The sequence below is a fragment of the Rhinopithecus bieti genome, unplaced genomic scaffold (genome assembly GCF_001698545.2).
Source record: "Rhinopithecus bieti isolate Rb0 unplaced genomic scaffold, ASM169854v2 scaffold_44774, whole genome shotgun sequence".
In the NCBI taxonomy this organism is placed as follows: Eukaryota; Metazoa; Chordata; class Mammalia; order Primates; family Cercopithecidae; genus Rhinopithecus; species Rhinopithecus bieti.
The window spans coordinates 166552-176263 of record NW_016819032.1 but is presented as its reverse complement, the minus strand read 5'-3'; the positions used below and the strand labels follow the sequence as shown (position 1 = coordinate 176263).

Here is a 9712-nt window from a genome sequence, read left to right as displayed (position 1 = left end):
AAAAAAAAAAAAAAAAAAAAAAAAAGCAGGCTTTATAAATAAGCCTGTGATTATAGGCTTGAGCCCCTGCACCCACTGCACCCAGTGAATGGCTCAAGCCTGTACTCTCAGCACTTTAGGAGGCTAAAGCAGGAGGATCACTTGCACGCAGGAATTCAAGACGAGCCTGAACAACAGAGGCAGAGAGACCCCATTTCTTTTTTTTTTTTTTGAGACGCAGTCTCACTCTGTCGCCCAGGCTGGAGTGCAATGGCGCGATTTCAACTCACTGCAACCTCTGCCTCCCAGGTTCAGACGATTCTCCTGCCTCAGACTCCCAAGAAGCCGAGATTACAGATGCCTACCACCACACCCGGCTAATTTTTAAGTAGAGACAAGGTTTCGCCATGTTGGTCAGGCTGGTCTCGAACTCCTGACATCATGATCCACCCGCCCCAGCCTCCCAAAGTGCTGGGATTACAGGCGTGAGCCACCACGCCCAACCCGAGATCCCATCTCTATACATTTTTTTAAATTAGCTGGGTGTGGTGGTACACACCTTACTCAGGAGGCTAAGGTAGGAGGATCTTGTATACTTTATACATATAAAACTTTACTGTATTAAAAAACTCTCTGGCTGGGTGTAGTGGCTCAAGCCTGTAATCTCGACACTTTGGAAGGCCAAGGCTGGCAGATCACTTGAGTCCAGGAGTTCAAGAACAGCCTGGGCAACATGGCAAAACCCCATCTCTACAAAAAAAAATTTTTTTTAATTAGCCAAGTGTGTGGTGCAAGTCTGGTAATCCCAGCTACCCAGAAGGCCAATGTGGAATGATCGCTTGAGCCTAGGAGGTTGAGGCTGCAGTGAGCCATGATTATGCCCCCTGCATCCAGCCTAGGTGACAAAGCAAGACCTTGTCTCAAAAAATTAATAAATAAAACAAAACAAAAACAAATTTTGAAATATTGACTTGAATTTTATCCAAAGTTTGGTACTTCCACACCATGGAGATTAATTACTTCATTATATCAACATGGTAGTTAAGATTGATGAAATATTTCCAACTAAAAGAAATTTAACGGGCCACACACAATGGCTCATACCTGTAATCCAGCACTTTGGGAGGCTGAAGGCAGGTGGATCACTTGAGGTCAGGAGTTCAAGACTAGTCTGGCCAACATGGCAAAACCCTGACTCAACTAACAACACAAAAATTAGCCGAGAGTGGTGGCCTGTGCCTGTAATCCCAGCTACTTAGGAGGCTGAGGCAGGAGAATTGCTTGAACATGGGAGGCGGAGGTTGCAGTGAGGCAAGATTATGCCATGGCACTGCAGCCTAGGTGACAGAGCAAGACTCCGTCTTAAAAAAAAAAAAAAGGAAAGGAAAGAAATTTAAGGCCAGTCGCAGTGGCTTGTGCCTGTAATCAAAGCACTTTGGGAGCTCAAAATGGGTAAATGGCTTGAGTCCAGGAGTTTGAGACCAGCTGGGCAACATGGCAAAACCCCATTTCTACAAAAACTACAAAAATTAGCCAGGTGTGGTTGGTGGTACACACCTGTAACCCCAGCTACTGGGGAGGCTGATGTGGGAGGATCTTTTGAGCCCAGAAGGTTGAGGCTGTAGTGAGCCAAGGGATTCGAGACCAGCCTGGGCAACAGAGTGAGACTGTCTCAAAAAAAATTAAAAATTAAAAATTAAAACAACTGCTCACTTGAGCAGCACATATACTAAAACTGGAATGATACAGAGAAGATTAGCATAGCTCCTGCACAAGGATCACACAATGTTTTTCTTTTCAAGAATTCAAAAAGAAAAGAAAAAGAAAGAAATTTAAGAAAACTGGAGATATAGGCCGGGCGCGGTGGCTCAAGCCTGTAATCCCAACACTTTGGGAGGCTGAGACGGGTGGATCACGAGGTCAGGAGATCGAGACCATCCTGGCGAACACGGTGAAACCCCGTCTCTACTAAAAAATACAAAACACTAGCCAGGCAAGGTGGCGGGCGCCTGTAGTCCCAGCTACTCGGGAGGCTGAGCCAGGAGAATGGCGTGAACCTGGGAGGCGGAGCTTGCAGTGAGCTGAGATCCGGCCACTACCCTCCAGCCTGGGCAACAGAGCGAGACTCTGTCTCAAAAATAAAATAAAATAAAATAAAATAAAAACTGGAGATATTAAATAGCTTTCAAAAGTTATATCCTAGTCTACTTTTTTGTTGTTTTTTTGAGACACAGTCTCGCTCTGTCGCCCAGGCTGGAGTGCAGAGGCAAAATCTTGGCTCACTGCAATATTCTCCTCTAGAGTTCAAGTGATTCCCCTGCCTCAGCCTCCCGAGCAGCTGGGGCTACAAGCGCCCACCACCACAACAGGCTAATTTTTGTATTTTCAGTAGAGATGGGGTTTCGCCATGTTGGCCATGCTGGTCTTGCTGGTCTCAAACTCCTGACCTCAGGTGATCATTCACCTCAGCCTCCCAAAGTACTGAGATTATAGGCCTAAGACACTGCACCTGGCCTACTTTTTAATCCCTTTAATAACTTTAATTTCAAAATAAAATAATGTATAACCCACATACTTCTAAGTCAGTGTTTAAGTGACATTTTCTTAAAACTTGTAGAACATCTAAATGATGTATTGCAACATTGTTTAGAACTATCAAAGAATTATCACTAAGCAAAAACAATAAAGCTTAATTTTAATTTTTTGTTGTTTTTTGCTTGATTAATACCACGACTCTTTGCAACATGGCCAGTGGAAATTCTTCGAGTATTAGGATCTCAAAGTTTGTGTCAAATAATGACTACGTTAAGTCTCAAACATACATCAAGCATAATAATCACAGAAAATACATAAAATAAATTGAATTATATATTTTAATTTAATTTTAACATAATTTAATACACTTTAGGTTTTAAAATGTCTCTAAGGAACCCAAAATGGCTCTCCACTGTGTAATACATCAAAAGTCTAAACTGTATTTTGAAGGCACTACACATAAATAGTACTCAAATCTTTTATCAACCCTCTGAAATCTCTTCTATCAACCCTCTCTTCGGTATAGCTTTAAACTATGTGTTTTCTACTAAAATCTAAAAACAAGTCACCTGACAATACTTGGCACTGTATTTGATACCTCAGTAGTTAAGGCAAAGTTTTACCCTAAGTAAAGGTATACCTACAGGCCAGAAATTGAATCTTCTTAACGTTTTTTTCTCCCTCTAAGGAAACGTTAGTTTGTTTTAGTCAGTTGTATTCTTAAATTACATTGCCTGAAATGATATTTTCAGGCCTCACTTCCTAAAGAAAAGCTGTTGCCTGGCTTGGTGGCTCATGCCTGTAATCCCAGCACTTTGGGAGGCCAAGGCGGGCAGATCACAAGGTGAAGAGATAGAGACAATCCTGGCCAAAATGGTGAAACCCCATCTCTACCAAAAATCCAAAAATTAGCTGAGCATGATGGTGCGAGCCTGTAGTCCCAGCTACTAGGGAGGCTGAGGCAGGAGAATCACTTGAAACTGGGAGGCGGAGGTTGCAGTGAGCCAAGATCTCCCCACTGCGCTCCAGCCCGGTGACAGAACGAGACTCCATCGCAAAAAAAAAAAGGCCGTCTTTGAAGAATCCCCACACTTGAGACAAAAAGCAGCCTGTTCTGGATGGCAAAGAATTCTAAAATGTATTTACCAGCAAAAAACTAAAACCAAGAAAAATTAAGTCCTTTTTGCCAAATTTCTAATGCTACCACTATAGTCCATGATCATCTTGAAATGTAAAACTTGCACCTACTTATATCTATCCTTATAAACCACACAACTCACTAATCTCCAAAACTCTCAACTCATTGGTGTCCAAATGTTTCAGACCCTCAAGAATCTACTCACACTTACCATCAGATATAAAATCTCAGATCCCTTTCCTAGAATTCAAGCGCCTCCCTTTATCTAAGCATCCTCTCTTACTACTGTGTACCCCAGTAAGGAGAGTTTCCTCCCTGTTCCCCAACCATTCAGTCATAATTTAGACCTTTTGCCCATACCATTCTAATTTCATACCACTCCTTCATAGGGAATGACTGCCCTCTTGCTTTCTACCAACTGTCTACCTATCCACTAACGTCCAACTCATTATACTCCTTCACTAGGCCGGGCGCAGTGGTTTGAGACGAGCCTGGGCAACAAGGACAAACCCCATCTCTACAAAAAATTTAAAAATTAGCCAGGCGGCACATGCCTGTAATCCCAGCTACTCAGGAGGCTGAGGCAGGAGAATCTCTTGAACCCGGGAGGCAGAGGTTGCAGTGAGCCGAGATGGTGCCACTGCCCTCCAGCCTGGGCAGCAGGAGCGAAACTCCGTCTCAAAAAAAATTAGCCAGGCACGATGGCATGATGTGCCTGTAGTCCCAGCTACTTGGGAGATTGAGACAAGAGGAGAGCTAGAACCTGGGAGGCTGAGACTGCAGTGAGTGAGTGAGCTGTGGTGGTACAATTGCACTCCAGCCCTCCCAGCCTGGATAACAGAGCACGACCTTGTCTGGAAACAAAAAACAAACAAACAAAAAAACTCCTTCCCTAATCTTCCCCAGTTTCCTGAAGGAAATCAGAAGTGTACTGACAATGAGCCTGTCCAATACAGTAGGTACCAGCTGCATATGGCTACTGAATACCCGAAATGTGTCTAGTACAAATTGAGATGTTAAGTATAAAAGGCACACCAAATTTCAAAGACTAAGCAATAAGAAAGAATGTAAAATATCTCATGAATATTTTTCACATTGATTACACACTGAAATAGTAACATTTTGGAAATACTGAGTTTAATTTCCTCTGGGCACGATGGCTCACGCCTGTAATCACAGCACTTTAGGAGGCCGAGGTGGGCGGATCACGAGGTCAGGAGTTCGAGACCAGCCTGGCCAACGTGGTGAAACCCCATCTCTACTAAAAATACAAAAATAAGCCGTGGGCGCCTGTAATCCCAGCTACTCGGGAGGCTGAGGCAGGAAAATCGCTTAAACCCAGGAGGCAGAGGTTGTAGTGAGTCGAGATTGCGCCACTGCACTCCAGCCTGGGCGACAGGGCAAGACTCTATCTCCAAAAAAAAAAGAAAAAAAAAACTAATTTCACTTGTTTCTTTTTACTTTTTTAACGTAGCTACTAAAATTTTTTTGTTTTTGTTTTTGAGATGGGGTCTCACTCTGTGCTAGGCTGGAGTGCAGTGGTGCCATCTCGGCTCACTGCAACCTCCGCGTCCCAGGTTCAAGTGATTCTCCTGCCTCAACCTCTCCGAGTAGCTGGGACTAGAGGTGCCCACCACCATGCCCAGCTAATTTTTCTATTTTTAGTAGAGACGGGGTTTCACCATGTTGACCAGGATGGTCTCGATCTCTTGACCTCGTGATGCACCTGCCTTGGCCTCCCAAAGTGCTGGGATTACAGGCGTGAGCCACCGTGCCCGGCCAAAAATTTTTAATTATACTTGTGACTCACATTATATTTCAATTACACAGCACTGCTCCATGGTGTAAATACATAATTCTAAACATTGTCAGGAGATAAGATGATTAAGAACACAATGTCTTGAGTCACACTGCCTGCCTGTTTCAAATCTTTCCCTGATGCAAAACTGTGAACAAATTAACACTTCCATGCTTGAAGGTCCTCAAATTTAAAATTGCAATAAATTTAAAATTGCAATAACACAGGATTCAATGAGGACTAAAAAAGTTACACAAAGCAAGTATCAAGTATTAGCATTATTATTACTTATTAACAAAGTAGGAAAGAGTATATACATAAAAGTCAAACTAGCTCAAGTGTTTGTGTTTTTTTTTAGGAATTCAAGGCCAGGCGCAGTGCCTCACGCCTGTAATCCCAGCACTTTGGGAGGCCGAGGCGGGCAGATCACCTGAGGTCTGGAGTTTGAGACCAACCTGACCAACATGGAGAAACCCCGTTCTCTACTAAAAATACAAAAATTATCCGGTGGCGCATTCCTGTAATCTCAGCTACTCGGAAAGCTGAGGCAGGAGAATCGCTTGAACCTGGGAGGTGGTGGTGAGCGGAGATCGCGCCACTGCACTCCAGCCTGGGCAACAAGAGCGAAACTCCGTCTCAAATAAATAAATAAATAATAAAAAAAATTAAAAACGTAGGGCATTTTGTTGTTCTTGTTAAGTCCAACATTGAAGGAACTGAGACTGATGGCTAAAATACAGGCTAAAGAAAATCCAAAAGTTTCCAAACTTTGTTTTTTTTGAACGGCTCCCTCTCTCTGCTAAAAACAAAAGCTAATTTGTAATGGAACTATTCTCCCACAAAACACGGTAGCTCAAAAATACATGAATTTATGGTACAGCACTAATTTTTTTTGTGGATAAGTCATATTAAGCTAATAAACATCACAGTTCTTTGCCTGACAAAGACTTATTATGAAACCCTTCAGTTCTTACCGACCTTAACAAAAAAAACTTTACTTGGACTTTGTTGTTTGCAAGATACTGGCTAAAACATGCTTGAAGCTTTCCTACATTATTTTCTCCTAATAAAAAAATCCAAATCTGGAGAAAACGGGTAGCTCCTTAACAATACATTCCTTAACAAGAGAAGACATTTCCATCCCTATAAGTATAGATAACTCCAAATATCTAGATCAAATGAACCACGACTTGGGCTTGCTTCCTCTTCCTTCGGGCAAAAAGCTGTTTCAAGTTTTACTCGTCATATAATACTTTTAATTTTCTTGAGAGGTAAGCAAAATACCGTAGAGCTAAGAATATCTTAGTAAAACAGCGAAACGGTAGTTCAGACAGAGATGACCCTCAACGCTACAAGAATGTACCAACATCCAGAACCACTTTGAAAGTCCAGTTTAACATCCAAGGGAGGATGACAGGTCTTCCTTATTCAGACCCTGTCGGTCTAAGAGGCAGCATTTTCCTACCTTAGCTGCTTTGCAAGTGCCTAATTCCTTCGCTATGGCCGTGGAGAACAGTATCAATGCTGTTCTCCTAGACTCACGTTTATCTTTGAACCAATTACTACTTAACGACCTAGGTTGTCCGAGGAAGAAAGAAAGTGCCCAGAAATACTGGAGCTTAGGACTGCGTTGTCTTGACAACCTCATGGTCCCTCCTCCGGCCGCCCCCGAAGCACTGCGGGGCCACAGTCTCAGACGCCACGGTACCGGCTCCGGCACGTAAACACTGCCCTTCTCTCCCCTGCACGCCCGCAACTTCCTTCTCCCGATCACGGCTTTGCGAGAGCCCACTGGAAAAGGAAGGATACCACATACCCTCGGAAGTGAGGCGGGAGAAGGGCTTAAGCAGCTCCGCGAAGCTAAGGTGATTGAGACGAGTGAGCCGCTCGGCTTCGTCGCTGCACAGCGCAGCGACACAGGGGACGAAGGAGTCCGGGATTAGCTCCTGCACTGATTGTACACACTGGGCCATCGCCGCGGCAGAAGCAGCGGCGGCGCCGGCCCTCCGGCCCACCCTGAGAGGTGATCCTGCGGCTGCAGCAGCTACCGCCGCCGCCCGCCGGCCTGGCCCGGCCGGGCGGGGCCCCCAACGCACTGGAGCCTAGAGACAAGTAGAAGGAACAGACGCCGCCGCTTCGGTTTCTGGGGCACAATCCACTGAACCCCCCCTTCCCGTCACCGCCGATCCTCAGCGCTCGTCCCCGCGTGCTCGCATTCCACCTCGATAGGTGGACGCCGAGAGTCACCACTTAGTCCTTCGGACGGCAAAACCTTGGTCACTGCCCGGCCGGAACCGCCATGTTGAGGCCGAACGCTGACCAACCGGCAGTACTACTCCCAGCTGCCCCCGCGCGCATCCCTCACGTGACTGTTAAAGGAGACAGTAGGAGCAAGGTAAAAGAGCTGAGAAGAGGGAAGTGGAGAGCGACGGAGGCCGTTTGGGAGGCTGGAGCCGGAAGTGCTGTGACGGAAGCTCCCCCACCCACTGGGCGGGGCTACAAGTGCGGTGGGCGGGGCCGGGGGCAGCGGGAGGTGGGCAACTCTAGGCCAGGTTCTCAGGCTCGCCCTTAGCAGAGCGGAGCTGAGAGCTACCTGCTAGCGGCCCGCGGAACCTCGGGACGGGTGCTGTCGCAGTGAGGGAGCCGCACGCTCGTTTTCCACGCAGGCCCGGCCTTTTTGACGTCCCTAAGGCTCTCTCGTTGGCTGTTGTGGGCAACCGATGCGGTTGGTCGCGCTGCTTCCTACGCTCGCTGGCGGAGCAGTGAGTTGCACCTGCTCGGGGAGAGGGTGTGGATCTCTTGGAAGTGCTTGGGGTTTCGCTGAAGCGGACCTGAACAGACCATGTATCCTTTAAATACAGCCATGCTTTTAGAAACGGACTGTCACTTTATGTGGACTTAACCATTGAACAGAATGTGTGCTGTTCTGAGTGCTGCAATTCACTTGAGTGTAATTGCGCTACTGCATTTCTGTTGGTCGCAGGGAAAGGGTGTGCCTGCAAATGTCTGCGTGGTTCGTCCTCAGCCTCTTCCTTTTTGCACTCTGCTAGGATCTTTACTTACTGGTGGTGGAGGTAGGGGAAGCCAGTATTTTTATATACTGTGTACTGTCCTGAACCAGCTTTCATTCCTAACTTTTCAAACATTGTTTTAAAGGGGGGAGGGGGCGGAGATGTCAATGGTATGTGCCTTGTAAGTAAAAGTGAATGAAAAGAATTTTACTAATGTGTCACTCAATTGTTTTGAGTTCCTTCTGTATTACATGCCAAAAGATAAGGCAGGGAAAATGTATCATTCTGTCATGATTTTATGGTGCTTTAATTAAAGGAGTCTTCCCCAACGTCAGTATCTCAAATTTTTCGACTTCTTGACACCCTCGGGTTTTTACTATGGTAATAATTTATGACAAGTAAGATGTAGGCTTCTCATGTAAGTTGATAAATGGGAGGTAGGAAGGCACAGTAGGACATATCGATGGCATGCGTTGGCTACAGATTAATTTATAAGAGTGTCCATCACTTTAGGAGATTTATTTGCCAAAGTTAAGGACGATCCCGGGAAACAGGTCTATGCCTTTCTTCGAAGATGATTTTGAGGGCTCCAAATTTAAAGGGGAATGGGCGGGATATTGAGAAGCACACAGTTTTCGTGTAAGCGGGGGGGTAGGAGAAAATAGTCATTCTTGCCTTTGACTCAGTGAATCTGCCTTTTTTACATAAGATGACATAAAAGGGGCAGAGGGAAAATGTGGGAATCTGCATTTTTCATAACAGACAAAATTGGGTAGGGGAACAATCAGATGTGCATTTGTGTCTGGCGGGCTGGGGTGACCACCTGTAAAGATAAGCTATCAATTTGCATTGCCATGAAGTTTTAACAGCACACTAAGGATTTCCTTATGGGCAAAATATGTGGGAGACGTGTAGCTTTTCATCTTGCAGCCATCTTATTTAGGAACCAAAAGGGGGAGGCAGATTTGCGTGACCAGTCCCAGCTTGACTTTTCCCTTTGGCTAAATCAGTGTGGGGTCCCAAAATTTAATTTCCTTTTGCAAGAGATAACATCTGCTAGTTAAGGGTCTGGAAATTCATTTCCTTGAAACTATGTCTGGAAATTATGTTAAATCCCTAGGGGTCTCCGCCTCAAAAAAAAAAAAAATCCCTAGGAGGGCCGGGCGCGGTGGCTCAAGCCTGTAATCCCAGCACTTTGGGAGGCCGAGACGGGCGGATCACGAGGTCAGGAGATCGAGACCATCCTGGCTA

General features: G+C 45.5%; 1 protein-coding gene across 1 annotated transcript in view; it reads right to left on the bottom strand.

Moving 5' to 3' along the window:
* TRAPPC8 (trafficking protein particle complex subunit 8) overlaps nucleotides 1–8117 on the bottom strand; it is a 116572-nt gene extending 108455 nt beyond the window's left edge. The window contains 1 exon segment of the mRNA XM_017858050.1: nucleotides 7267–8117. Within this exon segment, the coding sequence (XP_017713539.1) occupies nucleotides 7267–7423 (157 nt within the window). The 5' untranslated portion in view covers nucleotides 7424–8117.
* Nucleotides 8118–9712: the final 1595 nt, after the last annotated feature.